General features: G+C 42.7%; 1 protein-coding gene across 3 annotated transcripts in view; it reads left to right on the plus strand.

The window, feature by feature from the left end:
* The first annotated feature begins 34 nt into the window (after positions 1-34).
* The window catches only part of Setdb1 (SET domain bifurcated histone lysine methyltransferase 1), a 35,151-nt gene continuing 10,622 nt past the window's right edge, over positions 35-24,563 (plus strand). For 2 of the 3 annotated variants that reach the window (XM_052179783.1, XM_052179785.1), the window contains exons 1-13: positions 35-294; positions 3,400-3,551; positions 9,924-9,958; positions 12,001-12,100; positions 12,778-12,903; positions 13,081-13,282; positions 14,508-14,581; positions 17,246-17,436; positions 17,626-17,755; positions 19,150-19,300; positions 19,398-19,556; positions 20,428-21,096; positions 22,043-22,159. In XM_052179783.1, coding sequence (XP_052035743.1) covers positions 35-294; positions 3,400-3,551; positions 9,924-9,958; positions 12,001-12,100; positions 12,778-12,903; positions 13,081-13,282; positions 14,508-14,581; positions 17,246-17,436; positions 17,626-17,755; positions 19,150-19,300; positions 19,398-19,556; positions 20,428-21,096; positions 22,043-22,159 — 2,366 coding nt within the window. The remainder of the gene's footprint in view (positions 295-3,399; positions 3,552-9,923; positions 9,959-12,000; positions 12,101-12,777; positions 12,904-13,080; positions 13,283-14,507; positions 14,582-17,245; positions 17,437-17,625; positions 17,756-19,149; positions 19,301-19,397; positions 19,557-20,427; positions 21,097-22,042; positions 22,160-24,563) is intronic. The other variant, XM_052179784.1, reaches the window with a different exon arrangement.

The raw sequence follows: 24,563 nt of genomic DNA on the forward strand, positions 1-24,563 counted from the left end.
TTCGCCTCTTGTTCATCCTGCACAGGACAAAAGCATGTCCTCCTTCCCTGGGTGCATGAGTTTGGCTGCAGCGCCAGCTGCAGCTGACTCTGCAGAGATTGCTGAGCTGCAGCAGGCAGTGGTTGAAGAGCTGGGTATCTCGATGGATGAGCTTCGTCAGTTCATTGATGAAGAACTGGAAAAGATGGACTGTATACAGCAGCGCAAGAAGCAGCTCGCAGAGCTGGAGACGTGGGTACTACAGAAAGAGTCTGAGGTGGCTTATGTTGATCGGCTCTTTGATGATGCATCCAGGTAAGGATTCCCAGAAGCCCAAGCAAATGTCCATTTGCATCCTCCTTGGAGTGATCATTGTTGTCATTGGCCTAAGCACTTTATACTTTGCCGAGTTCAATCACGTGGGACCTTGCACTTCCTGTGAGTTTATAGTGCAGAGTTGCAACAGAACATTTTTCCCCCTGTGGGTAGCTGATGTGTGATCAGCAGTTGTAGGTAGGTTAAAGGCTTGGATTCCCTTGTCTTTCTCCCGTACTGAACTTCCTAAGATCCCCAGAAAGTGAAGATTGTAGCATTGCTGTCTTTTCTGTTTTTCTGAGACAGAATCCCAATACCTACAATACTCTACATAGACTCTTCCAGAAAATATTTGGATGGGCTGTCCTCCCCTGGCCTGGTATTAATCTGATAGCATAACAAAACAAACAATAAAAAAATATACAAAATTATAAACCAATATTTTTCCCGAAAACAGATAGTAAGTTACTTAACAAAAGATTACCAAATAGAAGTTAGTCATACACAAACCAGGTATAGTGGCACACATATAAACTTCCAGACTTGGGTAATAGAGGTAGAGGATGAGGGAAAGCCAGACTCTGTGACCAAACAGAAGAGTAATCTGGGAAGACACCTGGTGCTCACCATTGTCTTCCACACTTGCACATATGCACACACACACACACACGTATGTCTAAACACATGCAGCACATACATACACACAAACACTCATACAGAAGAGCTTTGTCAGCTCTCTTTAGCCTGGCCATACGGGTAATGGCTGGGTCAATTTCCCATGAGTCTGTGGCCTTGGAGACCTCAATATGGCCATGTGCGTGTCAATGCATATGTACTCAGGACCTCCTCTGTTCCCTATACCTGGAAGCTCAGTCTGTAACTCCAGCACCAGGGGACCCAACACCTCTTCTGACCTTCAAGGGCACCTGTACTCATATATATGTACATACATACATACATACATACATAGATACATACATACATACATACAATTAAAAATAAGTCTTTAGCAGGGCAGTGGTGGTGCACGTTTTTAATCCCAGCACTTGGGAGGCAGAGGCAGGCAGATATCTGAGTTTGAGGACAACCTGGTCTACAGAGTGAGTTCCAGGATAGCCAGGGCTACAGAGAAACCCTGTCTGGAAAAACAAAAACAAACAAAAAACAAAAAAAAAAGTCTTTAAAAAAAAATTACTAGACTTGGTGGTGAATACCTTTAATCCTAGCACATGTGAGGCAGAAGCAGGTTAATTTAAGCTCTAGACCAGCCTGGTCCACATAAGAGAGCTAAAGCTACATAGAAAGACTCTGTCTCAAAACCACACCAAAGTAAATGGAGTTGTGTGTCTACACGCACATATGTATGTCTACATATTTGAACATAAGGTTTGCTGTTGTCAACCCGCATGGAAAATATGGAAAATACTGAGTCCAGCTTCATGGAAAATGATAAAACTAAATATCCTACCTCTTCCTCCTGAGTGTTAAATGATGCTAGCTTATGTTTGTTGACTGAGGTTTCATGAATAGCAGAGTACGGCCTTGAATTTGCTCTGTGATCTCCATCTATGGATAATCCTTTTTATATTCTGAGTGCTGGGTCACCATGCACAGTTTATTTTGTGTTTGGGATAGCAATTAGGGCTAGGCAGTCTTCTGCCAGTTCAGCTATATTCTCAGCCTCTTTTTAAAAAAATTTACTTATATGTGTAAGTACACTGTAGATGTCTTCAGACACCAGAAAAGGGCATCAGATCTCATTACTGATGGTTGTGAGCCACCATGTGGTTGCTGGGAATTGAACTCAGGACCTCTGGAAGAACAGAGCCCTTAAGTGAGCCATCTCTCCAGTCCCCATCCTCAGCCTCTTGTTATCTTTAACTGTGAAACATTAAAATTCCTAATTCCCCCAGAGTATATGTTTCAGATTGCTAGTGCAATTAAAGATTTTGGATTGTTGATAGACTAGTTGAAAACTGATGCAGTTGTTCATTTAATTTTTATTTATTCATTCATTCATTTTTTATACAAGGCCTCATTATATACCATTGGCTGCCTTAGAACTCACTATATAGACGATATTGGGCTGGACTCACAGAGTCCCATCTGCCTTTGTCTCTCTGGTAGTGAGATTAAAGGGATGCTTTACCCTGTAATCCCAGCACTCAGGAGGCAGACGCAGGCAGATTTCTGAGTTTGAGGCCAGAGTGAGTTCCAGGACAGCCAGGGCTATACAGAGAAACCCTGCCTGGAAAAAACCAAATCCAAAAAAAAAAGGGGGTGGGGGGATACTTCACAACTCTGGGCAAAATGAAGTTGCTATTTAAAGCTCTCTTCTTAGTTCCCAAAGCCACATAGATAAGAAGTATCCGATATTTTGTTACAAGTGGAAAATTCTGGCAAATTTTCATGATATAATTAAATGGAAACAAACATTCTGTGGAAAAAGCATTTTAAAGAGGTACTTTGGAACATGTAGAGCAAATAGTCTATATTTAAATATATATAATTTCCTGTTACTGTGTTGCTTCTTGTGTGTGTGTGTGTGTGTGTGTGTGTGTTTTGTTTTTTATTTTTTTTGTTTGTTTGTTTTGGTTTTTGGAGACAGGGTTTCTTTGTAACTCTGGCTGTCCTGGACTACCTCTACACCAAACTGGCCTGGAACTCAGAGCTGCTTGCCTCTGCCTTCTGAGTGCTGGGCTCTGTTTTTGTTGTTTCTAAAAGTTTCACTCTAGTCTTAATTTGCTGGGCTGTGGTGGGCACGCCTTTAATCCCAGCACTTGGGAGGCAGAGGCAGGCGGATTTCTGAGTTCGAGGCCAGCCTGGTCTACAGAGTGAGTTCCAGGGCAGCCAGGGCTAAATAGAGAAACCCTGTCTTGAAAATAAAAAAAGTTGCACTCTATAGGCTATGCTGACCATGAACCATGGTATTGACCAAAGTGACCTCAAACCTAGATAGTCTTGGTACCTCAGGTTAAGGATATCATGTATGAGCTCATAGGCTAGGTATTGCATAAATGTATATAAATGTATATCAGTTCTAATGCTCTTATTCTGTATTTTCTCCATTGGCTTTTATCTTTTCTACCTGTGTTCCAATACTAGGGAAGTGACTAATTGTGAGTCTTTGGTGAAGGATTTCTACTCTAAGCTGGGACTACAGTATCATGACAGTAGCTCTGAAGATGAAGCTTCCCAGCCTACAGAGATAATTGAGATTCCTGATGAAGATGATGATGTCCTCAGTATTGACTCAGGTAAAGGATGAAGCTTTGGTTGGGAAAGTCTTGCGATGGAAGCTGAAACTGGGAAATGAGCATGTTGAAGATAAAGAATCATACTGTCATTAATTCAACATGCCAGATTACCTGGCTGACTTATTATAACAAGTATGTATTATTAGCATCGTAAGTGTTTTCTATATTCTGATTGCTTCCTTTTCCCATTTCAGGTAAAGTGCATTTATTTTCTGTCCTTTTCTCCCATGTGTTTGTGTGTAGTTTGCCTGTGTCTTAGTTTCTTTTTCAGTGACTGATAAAATAATCTGACAAAAATCAATTGAAGGTTAAGGGAGCTTATTCTGATTCACATTTTCACATCATATTCATGATGGTGAAGGAATTCACAGTGGCAAAAGGCTAAAGTATCTGGTCACATTGTTTTGCGATCTGGAAACAGAAGGAACCTCTCATCCTGCTGCTCCTCCTATAGCTCTCTTTATTTGTTTCTTTATGAAGTCTATGGAATGGTGCCACTCACAGTGGGGCAGGCCCATCTACCTCTACATAATCAAAGTAATTCTTCATTGGCTTGTACAGACTTCCATTTCCCAAGTAATATTAAATTCTGCTGCCAGGTGGTGGTGGCTCACACCTTTAATCCCAGCACTTGGGAGGCAGAGGCAGGGGGATTTCTGAGTTCGAGGTCAGCCTGGTCTACAGAGTGAGTTCTAGGACAGCCAGGGCTACACAGAGAAACCCTGTCTCGAGAAAAAAAAAATCAAAAAAACCTATACTAGCTTCGGACTTGGAGCAGTATTTCTGCTTTGTTTGTTAGTTTGTTTGTTTTTGTTATTTTGAGACAGGGTTTCTGTATGCAGACCAGGCTGGCCTCAAAGTCCCATCAACCTGCCTGCCTCCAGGAAAGGTGTGCACCATCACCACCTGGCAAAAGTTGTTTCATCACCCGCTCTATTTATTGATTGACTGATTTATGTTTGTTTGTTTTGGATTTTCAAGACAGGGTTTTTCTGTGTAACAGAGTCCTGGCTATCCTAGAACTTGCTTTATAGACCAGGCAGGCCTGAAACTTACAGAGATCCTCCTACCTCTGCCTCCTAGTTACTGGTATTAAAGGTGTGTGCCACCATCACTCTGCTCTATATCGAGTTACTTTCAGAATCATAATCAGAGAATAGTTTGGTATTGTGAGTTTGCTCCATTCATTGCTCCCTTCTGGGATTTATTGTCAATTGTTGATTGGGTATGTCCTGCATCCAGGTAGCAGGGCAAAGCACCAGGCTGACTGTCAATATTATCCACATTGTGTTCATCTCCAGTAACCTCTTCTTAGCTTCCATAGATCTTGTGCATGCCAAACCTATTCAGAAGTATGCTGGCAAGCAGTAGGCCACTACAGTAGGCTGCAGTATAATTTGTTAGGCCAACTTTGACACTGTTTAGGTAGTTCACGTGTATATACTGTGCTGACTATCATATCTCCTATACAGGTTTGATTTTGTTTTTGTTTTTTTCAAGACAGGGTTTCTCTGTATAGCCCTGGCTGTGCTGGAGCTCACTCCGTAGACCAGGCTGGCCTTGAAATCAGAAATCCTCCCAAATGCTGGGATTAAAGGTGTTTGCTACCACTGCCCAGCAAATTTTGTTTTATTTTTTTAGTTTTAAAGATTTATTTAGTTATGTATGAGTACACCATTGCTCTCCTCAGACACACCAGAAGAGGGCATCAGATCCGATTGCAGGTGGTTATGAGCCTCCATGTGGTTGCTGGGAGTTAAACTCAGGATCTCTGGAAGAGCAGTTGGTGCTCTGAACCGCTGAGCCATTATAACCCACTCCTATACAGGTCTATGCGATCTGACAGATGATATCTCTGTTACATGAAATTTCTTTCTGTATTTGGGTTTATTGTACTTAGTGACTTTGATCACCAGTCCCTCCATTTTCTGGGAAATGTTGTGATTTCATTTTTCTTTATAATTGCTTACTCCCCCATAGCAGGCCTTCCTGCTTCTTTCCCAAAGGGGATTATTTTAGACATATGCTGCCATGTCTCACTCTTTTTTATTGTTTAGAGTTTTGTTTTTATATTTGTGGGGTTTTTTGGGGGTTTTGGGGTTTTGTTTTTTTTTTTTTTTTTTTTTTTTTTTTTTGGATTTGGTTTTTTTTCCGAGACAGGGTTTCTCTATGTAGCCCTGGCTGTCCTGGAACTCACTCTGTAGACCAGGCTGGCCTCGAACTCAGAAATCCGCCTGGCTCTTGCCTCCCAAGTGCTGGGATTAAAAGCGTGCGCCACCACTGCCAGGCATGATAGAGAAATATTTTCAGCTCTTGATCCTCCTACCTCTACCTCCAACTCCGAGTGCCAAGATCATAGGTGTCAATATTACAATTTTTTACTTATCCTTGATAGTTTCATGCATATATAAAAATACATTTTGGGGCTGGAGAGATGGCTCAGTGGTTAAGAGCACTGACTGCTCTTCCAGAGGTCCTGAGTTCAATTCCCAGCAACCACATGGTAGTTCACAACCATCTATAGTGGGGATCTGATGCCCTCTTCTGGTATGTTTGAAGACAGTGACAGTGTACTCACATACATAAATAAAATAAATAAATCTTGAAAAAAAAATACATTTTGATCATGTAACCAACTCCCCATACTATCTGGAATCTTTCATCTTCCCAACTAACTCATCTGTCCCCTTCCTTCCTTCACATATTGTTTTGTTTTTTACATTTTTTTTTCCTAATCCACTGAGTTTAATTTGGGTGTGGGGTTCTTGGGCAACTTACCATTGGCTACATCCATGTAGAAAAATTGTTACCTCTCCCTGAGAAACCTTTAACTGCCAATAGTTCCTCTGGGAGGTGTGGGGCTGGGTGCCCCTCCCCCATTTTTGCTGGAATGTTGGCTGACTTGTTCTTATACAGGTCTTAAGGGCAGATAGCCAGTGCTGCTGTTAGTTGATGAGTCCAAGGGCTCTATCAAATCTAGAAGACAGTTTTTCCCAACATTGCTCTCCATCCTACCCTAACCGTCTTCTACAATGTTGTCCTGTACAACCTACCCTTGTTGGCTAGGTGTGCTTACAGATGTCCCATTTAGGGGTAAGCACTCAACAGTCATTTATTCTTAGTGCTTTGACCAGTTATGAGTGTCTGCTCACTTGTAAAAGAAATTTCTCTGGCCAAAGTTTAATGGCTCATCCAGTGAAGGTGATTATCATCAAGCCCTGGGACCTGAGTTGGTTCCCCAGAACCCAGCCCATGGAAAGAACCAGTTGCTACAGTTGTCCTATATATGGGCTGTCATGAATGATGCTATTGTGGACATTTTGTTTAAATGCTTTGTGGACATTACAGTAACACTTTTAGGCAAACTTGCCTTGGTATTTCAGAGCAGTTATACCAGTTTTCGTTCCCCGTTACTGCTGGGGAAATAGCTCCCCAGAGGTAGGACCTTAGCCTAACGTACATAAGGTCCTCACTGTGAAGTACAGAGTCCCAGGCTACCTGTGTTTATCACTGATTGGTACTGTCAGGGTTTGTTCTTGCCAGCTTTTTTTTTTTGGGGGGGGGGGGTGTCCTGGAGACAGTAGAGTTCAGGCAGAAAATTACTGTGAATTAAAACAGTCTTGACTACATAGTTTTGGGACAGCCTTGGGTGGCAGCGTGAGACCATCCCAAAAGGAAAGATAGGGTAAAGTGTGAAAGGCCTGTTACTGCCTAGAATAAAGAAAGAATTCTATAACAATCAAGACAACTTTATCTTTAAATTTTTGGAGGCTAGATATGGTAGTATATGCTTTTTAATCCCAGCACTTGGAAGGCGGAGATAGGTGAATTACTGAGTTTGAGGTCAGCTTAGTCTGCATTGCAGAAATGAGGAGGGGGAAGGACTTTAAATGGATACTTGGGGGTTGCTTTTTGTTTGTTGGGTGGTTGTTTGGGTATGTTTGTTCTGAGACAGGGTCTTTTGTTTGGTTTTTCTTTTTGTTTTTTACGGTTTTTGTTTGTTTGTTTGTTTGTTTTGTTTTGTTTTTGAGACAGGGTTTCTCTGTGTAGCCCTGGCTGTCCTGGAACTCACTCTGTAGACCAGGCTGGCCTCGAACTCTGTAGATCCACCTGCCTCTGCCTCCCAAGTGCTAGGATTAAAGGCATGTGCCGCCACCACCCGGCTAAGATTTATTATTCTATGAATGTGAGTACACTGTCTTTCAGACACAACAGAAGAGGGCATCATACACTCATTACAGATGGTTGTGAGCTACCATGTGGTTGCTGGGAATTGAACTCAGGACCTCTGGAAGAGCAGTCAGTGCTTTTAACTGCTGAGCCATCTCTCCAGCCCAGATAGGGTCTTTTGTAATTCAAGCGGGCCTAGAATTCATTGTGTAGGTAAAGATGACTAAATACCTTATCTTTCTGCCTCTATTAAAACTGAGGTTACAAATGGGTGCTACAGATGGCAGTAATATTCTCAACATCACTCATAATGGGCCAACATATAAATCAAAACCACTTTTGAACTGTAGTGCATACCTGTAAAAGCAACACTCAGGGATAGAGCTCTTTGGTTTTTATTTTCCAAAAGAGGGTTTCTCTATCTAGCCCTGGCTGTCTTGGAACTTACTCTGTAGACCAAGCTGGCCTTGAATGAAGAGATTCACCTGGCTCTACCTTCTGAGTGCTGGGACTAAAGGAGTGCACTACCACCAATTGGCTAAAACAGCACTCAGGAAGTGACACAGTAAAAGATTGTAGGTTCAAACCACCTTTCACTTACATAGTAAATACCAGGCCAGACTGGGCTATATGAAAACACACTGTCAAAAACCAAAAAAAAAGAATACAAATGTTTATTTTAACATTATTCATGACAGCTAAAAAGTAGAAACAAGATGAGTTGAGAAATGGAAAAACCAACTACATCTGCCTACAGTGGGTTACAGGTCAGCTGTAAAACTGTACTGACTTGTGCTACCATAGCTGCACCTGTGTAGATCCCAAATTATATGACTTGTTAATAAAAAAATGTCCAAAACAGGCAAATCCATAGAGACAGATGGTAGATTTCTGGTTTCCTGGATAAGTCAGGGAAAGGGAATGCTGTCTAATGAGCATGGAGTTTCGTTTTGGACTGATGACAATATTCTGAAAGTAACTGTACCAGGATAGTTTCACAGTCTAATCAGGGGATCACAGTTCACTAAACTACCTGCACATGCATTGTACCTTAATAAGAACTTTTAAGAAGAAGTGAATTTTAAGCCAGACGGTGGCACACGCCTGTAATCCCAGCACTCTGGGAGGCAGAGGCAGGCGGATCTCTGAGTTCGAGGCTAGCCTGGTCTACAGAGTGAGTTCCAGGACAGCCGGGGCTATACAGAGAAACCCTGTCTCAAAAAAAAAACCAAAAAAAAGAAGAAGAAGAAGTGAATTTTAGAATGATTTCCTTAGATAAAATAACCACATTTCATGTGCTTTTCGTGTACTAAATAGCAAGGTGTTAATGAAGTGGCAGTGTTAGAGGTGAGTTGTTTCTATAATCATTGGTAGTTTTGTTGCACAGTGCTTCTGGAAAAGTAAGCCAGAAGTTCATTAGTTCAAGTTCATTAGCCTTATTCCATTGTAAGTTGTTTTAAGTTGAATAATTAATCAAATTATTGTTACAAAAATTCAAATAGATGACAGTTACCTTATGTGTGATAAACTACCACTTGTCTCAGTACTTATCCAGGTGAATATTGGCAGGCATTTACTGTTTTTATCTCTAGACCTCTTTTAGTAGCCCTTTCAGTACCTTCCTTTTCCAGTACTGGGAATTGAACCTAAGGACTCATATATGTTACCAGTAAATGTGCCCCCACCAACTTTATACTTATTTGTTTGGTTTGGGGGTTTAAAGGTTGTTTTTCCTCTTTAAAGATTTATTTTTATTATTTTTTAATGTGTTAAAAATGTATCTGTCTATGCGGAGGAGTGTTCGTGTGAGTATAACTGGTCTCAGAGCTTAGAAGAGCTGACCAGATCCACTAAGGTGTAGTGACAAATGGTTGTGAGCTGCCAGTATGGGTTCTAGAAACCAAACCCTGATCCGTCTGAACCTCTGATCCTTGACTTGACTCCCTGGTTTCTGTATTCTGACTCTTACGCTTCTTGCTTAGCTTTCAGCTTACCTTTAAACCAGGCTAACCTTAATATGCCATGCTCCTCTTGCCCTGCTTTGCTGTTTGTTTTGAGACTGGGTCTGAATTGCCCAGGCGGGCCTAGTTTTTGTTCTGTAGATACAGCATGTCTTGAAGGTGCCATGTTCCTGCCTCGGTCTCTCAAGTAGCTGGGTTCATAGGCCCTGCTTTCCTTCATTGAAGTTCTTTTCTTCCATAGGTGATGCTGGGAGCAGAACTCCAAAAGACCAGAAGGTGAGTTGGGTTGGGTATAGGAAGTTAAGAATCATGAAATTGGGCTGGAGGGATAGGTAGAAGGGTGAGGTGCTCTTCTGGAGGACTTGCATTCAGTCCCAGCACCCATGCTGAGAGACTGTCAGCTGCCTGCAACTCCAAAGGATCTAGTGCCCTCTTCTGGATTGGAGGCATCTACATACAATTGGCATTCACTTACATGGGTAAGCAGACATAAGATATAAAGTCCGGCCTGGTGTCACACGCCTTGAGTCCTAGCACTGGGGAAGGAGAGGCAGATGGATGGATCTCTGTGAGTTCAAGGCCAGCCTGTAGTATATGGTAAATTCCAGAACAGCCAGGGCTATGTAGAGAGATCTTGTCTCAAAACAACAACAAAAAAAACCCCAAAAAACAAAATAATAACAACTAGAAATAATAAATATAGCTCAGCATGATAGTACACACCTTTAACCTCAGCACTGAGAAGTTGGGCAGGTGGATCTTACCCTCCGCCCCTCCCCCAGACAGGGTTTCTCTCTGTAGTCCTGGCTGTCCTGGAACTCATTCCATAGACCAGGCTGGCCTCAAACTCAGAAATCTACCTGCCTCTGCCTCCCAGGGTGCTGGGCCACCGCCTGGCCAAAAACCTCAGTATTATGAGTTAGACACAACTTGAGAAAACAAGGACTCAGTGAGACAGCCTTGTCTAACATGCATAGAGATACCTGGTTTAGATCCCAATGCAGCAACAAAGTGGAAAATTAAAACAAATCAACAACAAAAAACAAAGAACATTGCCTGTGAAGAACCTACTTTTAATAATTAAAATAGATACAATTGTTTTTGAAGGCCAGACAGAGGTAACTTCTCAATTTTTCCACATCCTTGCAATATCTACAAGATGACTGTAATGAATGGGGCTTACTACATGATGAATACATTGAAATTAAACTGAATGTATGCTTAAGCCAAAATTCATTACTACTTTTAAAAGCTTCTACATTATATGTGAACTGATGTTCATCTGCATGTATGTCTATATGAGGGTGTTAGATACCCTGAAACTGGAGTTACACACTGTGAGCTGCCATGTGGGTGCTGGGAATTGAACCTGGGTCCCTGGAAGATCAGGCAGTGCTTATCTTAACCAAGGAGCCAAGGTTAACCAAAATACAGACAGGGTCATCTGTATTCCAAGCCGTCAAACGTATATAGCTGAGGATGAGCCTGACTTCTGATCTTTCTGCCTCCATCTCTTCAGAATGCTGGGATAACAGGCATGCATCACCAGAAAATTGCTGGTGTAATGGTGAACTAAGCCCAAAAATTTCTGAAAGCTAGGTAATAAGCACTATACCAAATGACCAACATTGATAGTCCATCAAATTCACACACACTCACACACACACACACACACACACACACACCAACTGAATTTAAAAAATGTTTTAGATTTATTTGTATGCCTGAGTGTTTAACCCGTATTTATGTGTATCGTGTATGTGCCTGATGAAGTCAGGACATTAGACCCTCTGAAACTGAACTTAGAGAAGGTTATCAGTCACCATGTGGGTGCTAAGAACTGAACCCAGGTCTGTTTTAAGAGCCATGAGTGCACACAGAACTACTATTCTAGCCACATATTTTATTTTTTTAGTTTTTCGAGACAGGGTTTCTCTGCATAGCTCTGGCTGTCCTTGAACTCAGAAATCCACCTGCCTCTGCCTCCCAAGTGCTACGCTACCACTGCCCAGCCATATTTATTATTAATAAGGTTTTTTGAGACAGTTTCGCTTGTAGCTCTAGCCTAAAACTCCATGTGTAACGCAGGCTGGCCTAAAATTCATTAAGATCCACCTGCCCACTGGGCAGTGGTGGCGCACACCTGTAATCCCAGCACTTGGGAGGCAGAGGCAGAGGCAGGCAGATTTCTGAGTTGAGGCCAGCCTCGTCTACGGAATGAGTTTGAGGACAGTCAGGGCTACAGAGTCTCGAAAAAACCAGACCAAAAAAAAAATACTGAGGTTTTTTTTTTTTTCCCCCCTTCTATTTTCCTAAAGCTTCGTGAGGCTATGGCTGCTTTAAGGAAATCAGCCCAAGATGTCCAGAAGTTCATGGATGCTGTCAACAAGAAAAGCAGTTCTCAAGACCTACATAAAGGTTAGTGTGGAGAAGTGCCTGTCTAGATGAGAGGTGGGTTCTTTCTGGAATGTTACACTCAGCTTTGCATCTCAAAATGCTGCTTGACTTGTCGGTCTCTCTAACGTTAGTCTTATGTCCACAATCAGTCTGAGAGTGATTGATAGGTGTGGTAGCTCAGGCTGTTACCTGTTGTTGCTGTTATTAAGGAGTTGGCGATAGTCAGTTGTGGCATAGGCTGGTAGAATATGCCAAAGGAGTTAGAAACGTGGGAATGTTCTGTATTCATTTCTCTTGATAGCATAAACAGTTGGTTATCTTGTGTTTCTGCCTCTGTCCAAGAGTTTAGCAAGAGTGGCTAATGGTCACAGAGTATCTCAGTTTCCTCTGTTTCTATACCACCCTCTGTTTTTGAGACAGTATCCTTCGTGTCCAGGCTGGCCTTGAATTTTCTGTGTTGCTGAGGATGACCTTAAACTCTTGGTCCTCCTGCCTTCCCTACCTGAGAACTTGAGATTGCAAACATAAGCTGTTGTGCTAGGTATATGCAAGGCTGAGGTTCAAATCCAGAGCTTTGTGCATGTTAAGCAAGCAGTCCACCAGCTGAGCTACAACCCCATCCTACCTTACTGCCCTCTTGACCTTACCGTTCTCCATCCAGCCTCTCACACCACTCTTTATAACAACTCTGTTTATAGGAACCTTGGGTCAGGTGTCTGGAGAACTGAGCAAAGATGGGGACCTGATAGTCAGCATGCGGATTCTGGGCAAGAAGAGGACTAAGACGTGGCACAAAGGCACCCTTATTGCCATCCAGACTGTTGGTATGTGTGTTCAGGCTGGAGGAAGGACTAAGCAAAGGTAACTTGTAGGGGCCTCCATTGCTGACTGTTTTTCCAAAGCCTTTCCTTTTGTCTGCTGTGTTGCACCCAAAACTTAACATAGGAAGTAACAGTTTTTTGTTTTTATTTTTTTTTAATTTTGTCTTTTCTTTTATACAGGGCTAGGAAAGAAATACAAAGTGAAATTTGACAACAAAGGAAAGAGTCTGCTGTCTGGGAACCACATTGCCTATGATTACCACCCTCCGGTGGACAAGCTGTTTGTGGGCAGTCGGGTGGTGGCCAAATACAAAGATGGAAATCAGGTCTGGCTTTATGCTGGCATTGTAGCTGAGACCCCTAACGTCAAGAACAAGCTCAGGTACCTGGACAGGGATTGTAGATTGTAGGGAACTAAGGGCTGGGAGCCCGGTGCCCATCTCTTCATACCGTCGTCAGAATTTCACTGTTGGCTTTTCTGTCCTCAGTCCCTTCCTTATGATTTGAAACCATTTCTCTCTCTTTTTTTTTTTCATGTCATATGTGTTTGTGGTTTGTGTGTGTGTGTGTGTTGTGTCTGTACTTTATTTTAGACATCTCTGTACCTTGCTCAGACTGCCATCACACATCTTTTGTTTTTCTTTTTCTCCTCCCCGCCCCAGACAGGGTTTCTCTGTGTAGCCCTGGCTGTCCAGGAACTCACCAGGCTGGTCTCAAACTCAGAAATCCACCTGCCTCTCTCTACCTTCCAAGTGTTGGGATTACAGTTGTGCGCCACCACACTGGGCTCTTTTTCTTTTTTTTTTTTTTTTAAGGTTTATTTATTATATATAAGTACATTGTCGCTGTCTTCAAACACTCCAGAAGAGGGTGTCAGACCTCATTACACATGGTTGTGAGCCACCATGTGGTTGTTGGGATTTGAACTCAGGACCTTTGGAAGAACATTCAGTGTTCTTAACCACTGAGCCATCTCTCCAGCCCTTTTTTTTCTTTTTAACAAGTTAAAGTACCAAATTGTGGTTAATTTATCTTACTTTATGTGTGTGGATGTGTCATTTGTGTGTATGCAAATATATCACATGCATGGCTGAAGCCTGCAGGAACTAAAGGGGGAAGTTACATTCCCCTGGAACTGGAGCTTCAGATGGTTGTAAGGTTGTATGTGGGGGCTGGGAACTGAACTTAGGTCCTGGAAGTGATTACAGTACTCTTAACTACTGAGCTATCTCTCCAACCCCATGACACTTATGTATCCTAGATTGGTCTAAACTCCCAAACCACCTACCTCTGTCTCTTGAGCACTAAGATTGGAGAAATGTCTCATATTCAACCTTGACTGGCCTGGAATTCTCTATGTCGGCAGCTTGGTTTGAAATTTACAAAAAATCCTCCTACCTCTACCTCCTGAGTGCTGAGATTAAAGGTGTGTGCCTCCATGCCTGGAAGAAAGAAACATTTTCAGAAAAGAGGGTTTTTTAGTATAAGGGAAAATAAAGGAAAAGAGAGACTGGACTGGTCTGTGTTTGAGAGAATGAAAAGAATAATAAAGTACCCTGTGATAAAACATTCTCTATAACCTCCATGTCTGTTTCCTTTTCCTGCAGATTTTTAATTTTTTTTGACGATGGCTATGCTTCCTATGTCACCCAGTCAGAGTTGTACCCCATTTGCCGACCATGTAAGTGCTCCACACACTTCTCAGCTCTCATTTCCTACTCTGCTTTGTCTGTCTTCTTAAACAACCTGACTTCTGTTTAGTGTTCTAGTTTGTTTGGAGACAGCACTGTTGCCTGACTTTGTAGAGAGAATGAACCCTAAAAAATTCTGACTGACTTTGTAAACTTACAAATGTGCTTTGATTTCATTTCTAAGGAACTTGGGTTTAAAGAAGGCTGCTTTCATGTTTTACATTTCTGTTTGTCTACATAGTGCTTCCTATAGAAGCTCTGTGTGTGTGTGTGTGCGCGTGTGCGCGCATGAGCACGCGCATGAGCATGCAGGCCCATGAGAGGTATTCCTCAGGTGCTGCTGTCTACCTTCTTTGGTTTTCTTATTAATATTTTAATTTACTTTATTTGTATGAATATTCTGCTTACATATGTCTGTGCATTAGAATTTCCTGGGACTGGAGTTGCCTTATAGGTGCTAGGATTTCAATTGGCACTGTCATTTCAAGTGCATGTCTCCATGGCTAGCTTTTTTATGTATGTTCTAAGAATTAAACTCCAGTCTTCATGGTTGTAAAGCAGGCACATCACCAACTGCTATCTCTACAGCATTCCTAACTGGTTTTAGTTTACCTTTTTTTGAGACATGGATTCTCTATAGTCTTGGCTGTCTTAGAACTGTCTGTGTAGACCAGGCTAGATTTGAACCTACAGTGACCCACATGCTTACACTCCCACACTCAGTGATTTTTAATCTCTATGTGTGTTGTACCTGTGCACTTAATCATTGAGACCAGGTGCGAAGACATCCAATGCCTTTTATTACTCTCTTCCTTATTGCATTGAAATAGGATCTCTCACTGAGACAGAAATTTACAATTTTGTCTAGAATAGCTGTGCAGAGAGCTCCCATATTTACATGTTCTCTAAAGGTGGGGTTACAAGCACGCATGGCTTTTTACATGGGTGTTGGGGATGCATACTCAAGGCCATAGACATGCTTGCATAGCCTAAGTTCTTACCCTCTGAACTATCTCCCTGGGTCCACGGTTGTTTTTAATGGCAGAAGAATCAATTGCTTATTGTTAACGTTGAAATAAACACATGGCAGAGTCTTCTGAGTTTTTTAAATTTTATGATTGCATGTTCACATGTGTTTGGGATTGTATGTAGGCCAAAGTTGATATTAGATGCCATGAATACTTGCTGTCTTCTTATTGTTCATTGAGGCAGTATTATTGGCTAAACCTGGAGCTTGCCAACTGCAGCTAGCCAGGTTGCCTTGGGTATATTGTGTTTCTGCTTCCTGAATGTTAGATTTATAGACAGTCTTCACACCATCTTAGCTTTTACAAGGGTTCTGTGAACTTGATCACCATGCTTGCATGGCACGTGCTTGATCTGCTTAACCATGTCCCCTGTAGTTCACACTGGCCTTGGAGTCTGTGTGTGATTAAGGCTATTCTTTAACTTCTATCTTCTTCCTCTGTCTCCTGTATGTTGAGATTATTGGTACATGACACCATTCATGACTATAGTGTGTGTGTGTGTGTGTGTGTGTGTGTGTGTGTGTGTGTGTGTGAGCCAGAAGGTTGCGTTGGGGGTCTTCTTACCTTATTTTTCACCTAATGTCTTTTGACAGAGTCTTCCACTAAAGCTCTGACCATTGGGCTTTGCTAGGCTGGCTTGCTGGCTGGTGGGTGGGTCATCATTCTTTTTGAATCTGCCTTCCCCCCACAATGCTAAAGTTGCAGATGTGCGCCATGACACCCAGCCTATGTGAGCGCTGGGTGTGTGAGTTAGGCTGGAGGACGGTTCAGCGGTTAGGAGTACCTGATGCTCTTACAGAAGACCCCAGCTTAGTTCCCAGTGCTCATGTTTGGCAGCTCACAGCTTTCCATAACTTCAGTTCCAGGCACCCAGTGTGCTCTTATGACTTCTTTTGGAGGACTGCATATATATGATGTATAGAAATATGCAGGCAAAACACCTAAAATTTAAAAAAAAAAATCTTTATAAGAACGAAAAATTTGGAGGGAACTCTGAAAAGTAGGCTGTGGTGTAGCACAGTGGTAGACAGCTCTGACTTTGCATGTGGATCACCAACATTGATAAGAAAAAGCAGCACGCCAGGCAGTGCACACCTTGGATCCCAGCACTAAGAGGAAGGGATTTCTGGAGGCTACCTTGGTCTCCAGAGCAAGTTCCAGGACAGCCAGGGCTACACAAGAAAACTGTCTCAAAAAAACAAAAAAAAAAGGAAGAAGAGAGAAACAAAGAAGAGAAAGGACTTACTGTTTCATAATAGTTTACTACATCCACTGGTTAGGAAGATTCTCCTTAAAGTGAAATGTCCGTTTCTTTTACATGAGCTGCTTAGTTTTGAGTGTGGCTTAGTTTAGTATTTAATTTGTATATGCATTTGCACATTAATCTCTGTACTTAAGATGGTCTTGGTTTTGCTTTCCTTGAGGTTATGAATTTATTTTTTTCTCTTTAAATTTTGAAAGTGTCAACCATTCTTCCCCCCCTTTTATGATTTATTTATTTTATATATGTGAGTACACTGTGACTGCAGTCAGTGCTCTTAACTACTGAGCCATCTCTCCAGCCCAGTTCTTCCCTTTCAAAATATGTCCTTTCTGTCTTAATCTCTGCTTCTTTCCTTTGGACAGTGAAAAAGACTTGGGAGGACATAGAAGATAGCTCCTGCCGAGACTTCATAGAGGAATATATCACTGCCTATCCAAACCGCCCAATGGTACTTCTCAAGAGTGGCCAGCTTATCAAGACTGAGTGGGAAGGCACATGGTGGAAATCTCGAGTTGAAGAGGTGGATGGCAGCCTAGTCAGGATCCTCTTTCTGGTAATGTTCTTCCAAAGAATTTGTGGTAATATTAGGGGGCAGGTACCAGTGAAATGGTTAATTGTGTAGAGACATTGGGGCCAAGCCTGATGATAAGAGGTGACACATGGTATATATTCTCCACAAGAGACGGGATTTAATTCTAACCCTGTACCTGCTTTTCCTCCCTCCCTTGCTCCTGCCTCCCAGGATGACAAAAGATGTGAGTGGATCTATCGAGGCTCTACACGCCTGGAACCTATGTTCAGTATGAAGACATCCTCAGCCTCTGCAATGGAGAAGAAGCAGGGGGGGCAACTCAGAACCCGTCCTAATATGGGTATGTCCTCAAAGATGCCCAGGGAAGGGAAGGGAAGGGTAGACTAGCACAGGGAGTTATGTATGGCAGCTGTCCTTTTACCAGAGCAATACTGACTCAATGGATAGAGATACATGTCTAAAATATTTTCATCAGTGTTGATGGCTTTGTGGAGCTGCCTCCACATTGCTGTGTTTTTTTTGTTTTTTTTGTTTTTGTTTGTTTGTTTTGTTTTTGTTTTGTTCTAAATATCCACATATAGCCAGACATGTTGGTGCACACAGGTAATCAGTTTCAGCACTTGGAAGATAGAAGCAGGAATATCTGGGATTCAGGACTATCCTTGGACTGGGCGGTGGTGGCACACACCTGTAATCCCAGCATTCTAGGAGGCAGAGGCAGGCAGATTTCTGAGTTCAAGGCCAGCCTGGTCTACAGAGTGAGTTCCAGGACAGCCAGGGCTATACAGAGAAACCCTGTCTCGGAGAGAAATCCAAAAAAAAAAAAAAAAAAAAAAAAAAAACCCAAATCCAAGACCGTCCTTGGCTACTTAGTGAGTTTGAGGCCAGTCATTATTACGTGTGACCATGCCCCAAAACAACAAAAGTTTTTCCAGAACAAGTATTTACTAGTATACCCCATTATTGGTATAAATAGTTAAAACAAAAAAGGTTAACACTTAGTAATTTGTCATTTGCCACTTTCGTATATGAATACAGGCATACACATGCCAAGTGCTTATGTAGTCAGAGGACCGTCTCCGCTTTAGAATTAATCTTCCTTGTTTGAACAAAGCTCTGTTGTTCATTGCTGCATGTGTATGCTAGATGCCCTGCACCAGAGAGCCTCTGTTCTCCCTCCTATTTCCTGTAGAAGCCCTAGGATTGCAGACACATGCTGCCATGACTGGCTTTACATAGGTTCTGTGGATTTGGATTCAAGTCCTTATGCTTGTATCACTGAACCATCTTCATATTACATTTGCTGCATTCTTCTTGTTCTCCTTTGGATTTGAGACAGGGTTTTTCTGTGTAGCTCTGGCTAGCCTGGAACTCACTCTGTAGTCTAGGCTGGCCTTAAACTCACAGAAATCCACCTACTTCTACATTCTTGCACCACCACTGTCTGGCCATTTCCTGCATTGTTATATTAGTTGATAGGGTACATGCCTAAGAATATGTGGCACAGCTTGGCAGTGGTGGCGCACACCTGTAATCCCAGCACTCTGGAAGGCAGAGGCAGGCGGATTTCTGAGTTCGAGGTCAGCCTGGTCTACAGAGTTAGTTCCAGGACAGTCAGGGCTACACAGAGAAACCCTGTCTCGAGAAAAACCAAATCCAAAAAAAATAAGATAAAATAAAATAAAAAAGAATATGTGGCACAGCTGTCATCCTCTCCCTTTGTTTTTCCCGTAGGTGCTGTGAGGAGCAAAGGGCCTGTTGTTCAGTACACACAAGATTTAACCAGTACTGGAATCCAGTTTAAGCCCATGGAGCCTCTGCAGCCTATAGCTCCACCGGCCCCACTTCCGATACTTCCTCTTTCCCCCCAAGCAGCTGACCCTGAGTGAGTGCTCATCATTCTTTTTACTTCTAGTTATTTTATTTTTTTACCACACACACCTTCTGAAGCCTTACTATATGGTCTCTTCTAATCCCCCTAGAAGCTTAGAAAGCCAGCTTGCTCAATCACGGAAGCAAGTGGCCAAAAAGAGCACATCATTCCGACCAGGATCTGTGGGTTCTGGCCATTCCTCCCCTACTTCGTCCACACTTAGTGAAAATGTGCCTGCTGGGAAACTTGGGATTAACCAGACATACAGGTAAGAAACCCGCAGACACTGGGAGCTTAACATAATGGACTCTGAGAGCTCTTACTGTAAAGTTATGTTAGTGAGAAACTCGGATTTGAAAATGCAGCTCCTGAGAAGCTGGTAATAAGAATAGTTAAATTAGAAATTCTATATCTGAGAAACATACTCACCAGAAAGTCATTTGCCAAAACTTGTTGAACACGGTAACATTATCATTGCTTCAACAGAAAGGAGACACCTGCGAGCCTTTTCCTTGACTCTGAGGTGACAAGGATGTTTAGACGTTTGGTAGAACACTAGCCTCCACTTCCATAACGTAAGGTGTGCATTAGGGAGAAGTGCCCTGTTGAACTAGAGAGAATCTGTCTGAAGAATCAGCTGGGGGTGGCAGTGTATTGTTTGTCATCCAGGCTTGTTTGGTAAGGCAGAGGCAGAGGATCTGACATTCTTCAGCATCCAGAGCACAGCTGGCTGGGTGAATTGGGACACACCTATAATCCCAGTTCTTAGGAGGACAGAGCAGAAGATGGGAGCGACAAGATAGCCTAGGCTACATGAGACTTTGTCTCAAACAACAAAACAAAAGAACTACATGAATGCTAGAAAGATGGCCCAACGGTTAAGGGCACTGACTGTTCTAGCTGTCCTGAGTTCAAGTCCCAGCAACCACATGGTGGCTCACAACCATCTGTAATGGAGTCTGATGCCCTCTTCTGGTGTCTGAAGACATTACAGTGTACTCACATATATAAAAAAATAAATCTTTAAAAAAAACTATATGAAAGATAAAAGAAGTGGCTTGGCCAGGTGGAGGGATAGCTGTACAGCAGATAGGCTTGCTACCTTCTGATCTGATTGTACCTTGCTTTTTCATTTGCAGATCACCTTTGACCTCAGTAACATCTACCCCAGCACCTGCAGCCCCCCAAGGGCCTCCAGCCCCCCCAGGGCCTCCAGCCCCCCCAGGGCCTCCAGCCCCTCCAGCCTTCCATGGCATGTTAGAGCGGGCACCAGCTGAGCCCTCCTACCGTGCCCCCATGGAGAAGCTTTTCTATTTACCTCATGTCTGCAGTTACACCTGCTTGTCCCGGATCAGACCCATGAGGAACGAACAGTATCGGGGCAAGAACCCTCTATTGGTTCCACTACTGTATGACTTCCGGAGGATGACAGCACGGCGCAGAGTTAACCGCAAAATGGGCTTTCATGTAATCTATAAGACACCCTGTGGTCTCTGCCTTCGGACAATGCAGGAAATAGAGCGCTACCTTTTTGAGACTGGCTGTGATTTTCTGTTCCTGGAGATGTTCTGTTTAGATCCATATGTTCTTGTTGACAGAAAGTTTCAACCCTTTAAGCCTTTTTACTATATTTTGGACATCACCTATGGCAAGGAAGATGTTCCCCTGTCCTGCGTTAATGAGATTGATACGACTCCCCCACCCCAGGTGGCCTACAGCAAAGAACGCATTCCTGGCAAGGGCGTTTTCATTAACACAGGCCCTGAATTTCTGGTTGGCTGTGACTGCAAGGATGGGTGTCGGGATAAGTGAGTTGGTGGGGTGTGCAGGCATTGCTGTCTCTGCCTACAGGTTTATTCTTTTTATTTCTTTTATTATTTTTTATTTGTATTGCTTTCCCTATCTTCCTTTCCCTCCTCTTTCAGCTAGAATTCTCCTAAGGTTACTATGAAATACAGATATAGAAACTGGTTACAATGGCACATACCTATAATTTCAGGATTTGAAATTTCAGCATTGTGGCAGTTTCATCGTGAGTTCTGGGCCAGCCTAGGCTTTATAATAACTTTGAAGAAAGGCTGAGCTAGCTACGCAGTGAGATCTTGTTGAGAGAGAGAGGAGGAGAGAACACATGAGATAGGGTCTTATATGGCCCCTGGGAGTGGGTGAGTTTTGTTCTGTTCCAGTCCCCACTTGCTGTTTCTGTCTTCCCTTTTTTTTAAACTTTTGTTCCTATGTTTACTACTGAGACTCTATTCTCACTAGGAGTCCCTGGTGACTGAGGGTGAGGCCTCGGAAGTCCCTGGCAAGGGAAAGAGTTTCCATAACCAAGAAATGCTTAAAAGTATAGTTTTTATCTCTACCTTGCCTACAGTAGGGCTTGCTTCGTGCTCAGCATGGCCCTGGAGGTTAGAGCCTTTCGTATTTCTCACATTTTAGGGAGTCAACGAGGTCACTCACTCAGCAGCTGTGCCTCCTTTCCACACATGGTCACCTTAGGCATGACAGAGCCTGGCCTGAGAGATGACTGGCTGCAGCTAGCAGGTCCTAAGTTGTGGACTCAGATCAGTTTTGATTTAAGACAGCTCAAGCTGGCCCAGAACTCACTAGCTGAGGATAGCAGTTAACTCCTGCTCCTCCCACCTCTATATCTCAAATGTTGGATTACAGATGTGGATCACTGTGTCCAGTTCCCATCTTCATGAACCTCAGAAAACCAACCACAACTCTAATCATCCTTTTCTCTCTCTGCAGATCCAAATGTGCCTGCCATCAGCTAACTATCCAGGCCACAGCCTGTACCCCAGGGGGTCAAATCAACCCTAACTCTGGCTATCAGTACAAAAGGCTAGAAGAATGTCTGCCCACAGGGTAAGTACTCAGTTTGGCAAAGTCCTCAAAGGAGTGCATTCTTGTTTTTCTGTTTCTAAGAACCTTTGGAAACCTAACTATTGCCCTTGGGAGGCTGAAGCAGGAAGATAGTTTCAGACCCATCTGAGCTTTGATACCAAAATTCTGTCTCAAAAAATATCTGAGAGTAATTAGAGAGTTTTTAGTAATTTTCTTATGCAGAAACCTTAGAAGGATGTGATAGCATATGCTTGAAATCCTAGCACTCTGGAGGCAGATGCAGAAGGATTGCTTGATTTCTAGGTCAGCTTGGACTGTGTAGCTGTTCAAGACCTGTGCAGAAACAAACAAAAGTGGGACTGGCTATACTAAGCAGTTAAGAGCACTTCTTCTTGGAGAGGACTTGGCTTTGATTCTAGGACCTACATGGTGGCTCACAGCCACCTGTCACTGTAGCTCCACAGGATCTGGTACACACATGTGCACAGGCATGCATGCAAGCAAAGCACTTCTACACCTAAGATTAATTTCATAGCTGTGTGAATGTTCTGATTATGACTTACCCTAGCAAGTGAAATGTATTCAGAGACAGTAGGAAGAAGAATGAATGACAGGGCTTTGTTAAAATGAGAATTTAGAATCATGCCCAGTGGTAGTGGTGCAGTCTTTTAATCTTAGTACTCAGAGACCAGAAGTTCAAGAACACCCTGGTCTGCAAATGGAGTTCTAAAACAGCCAGGGACACACAGTGAATGAAACTGTCTCAAAAAAAAAAAAAGAAAAAAGAAAGAAAAAAAAGTTAGAAGCAAAGTCAGGATAAATAGGAAGTAGTTAGATTTTTTTAAGTAGCCTCTTAATTTGTTTTCCTTGGAGGGTGGGGGTTGTTACATGTCTTAGATAAGAGAAAAACAGAATTTCAAAGATTTTAAAGACCAATTAGGTAATTTTAAGGGAACACATGAGAAGTAATGGGAGGCAGGACTTGCACTAGAATGGAAATTCGGTAGAAATTAAGGAGGATAGGGCTGGGTGTGCAGCCCAACAGAGGGCGTGGCTAATAAGCACCAAGAGTAAAGTAATGAATGAGAGCTATTCTGCCGGGCATTGATGGTTCATGCCTTTAATCCCAGCACTTGGGAGGCAGAGGCAGGCAGATTTCTGAGTTTGAGGCCAGCCTGGTCTACAAAGTGAGTTCCAGGACACCAGGGTTACACAGAGAAACCCTGTCTCGGAACCACCCCACCCCCTCCCAAACCCCCACCCCCTGAGAGAGAAAGAGAGAGTGAAAACGCTGGCGAGAGAGCTAGCTATTGGGTGCATTAGATAGTACAGCTATATAAAGAACTTTTTTTTGGTTGGTTTGGTTTTCAAAGATAGTGTTTCTCTGTGTAGCTCTGGCTTCTTCCTGGAACTCACTTTGTAGACCTGAATGGCCTCAAACTCAGAGATCCACCAGGTATGCCTCCTGAGTGCTGGGATTAAAGGCATGCGCCATTATGCACAGTTACTTATAGAACTTGATAAATGGACTAGAGAGTGGGATGAAAGAAGGAGAAGGGAGGACAGTTCCCAGACGTTTGTCTTGAGGTAGCAACTGATTACTGACCTACATATTGAGTTTGAAAACCAAATGGTGTGCAACTGAGTGTTCCACCTTGTTTTCAGCCATGTTAAATTAGGCAGTCCAAATACAAATGTGAAGAAGACTACAGTAAGATTTTGGGAGCAGGATATGCATGGTGATGCATACCCTTAAGTCAATATTTCCAGAGGCAGAGGCAGACCTGTGAGTTCGAGACCAGCCTGTTTAATGTTTAAAAGCATTAAAAATAAATAGATAAAAAGATTTCTGGAGCAAAGTTAAGGGCTAGACAAAAAGACCTGGGTGTCCTAAGTAGGAAAACAGTAGTTTGAATGAATGCTCAAGGCTTGTCCCTGAGTGCTACATTTAGAGTTTGCATCAATATCTGAGACTCAGGACAGGTCGGAAAGAAGCAATATTGTGAGAGTGAAAAATAGTCCAGCAAACTATACGGAACTAGTGATCCCAGTCCTTGAATGAATATAATTAACACGGGGAAAGGGAAGAGCATACATAAGATGGCTTCGTTTTCCATAATCAAAGGGGCTACTTTTAAATTGAAAGGAATGCTTAGTCTGGTGCTGTAGCTTGGTGATAGAGCACTTGCCCAGCATGTATGAGATCCTGGGTTCAGTTTCCAGAATAATAAGCCAAAATAGATTCTCATTAATAGACATAATTAGAGCCGGGCAGTGGTGGTGCATGCCTTTATTCCTACCACTTGGGAACCAGAGACAGGTGGATTTCTGAGTTCGAGGACAGCCTGGTCTACAGAGTGAGTTCCAGGAAAGCCAAGGATACACAGAAAAACTTTGTTTTGAAAAAGAGAATCAAAGGTTGTGG

Source organism: Apodemus sylvaticus, chromosome 4, assembly GCF_947179515.1.
Source record: "Apodemus sylvaticus chromosome 4, mApoSyl1.1, whole genome shotgun sequence".
NCBI classification, from domain to species: domain Eukaryota; kingdom Metazoa; phylum Chordata; class Mammalia; order Rodentia; family Muridae; genus Apodemus; species Apodemus sylvaticus.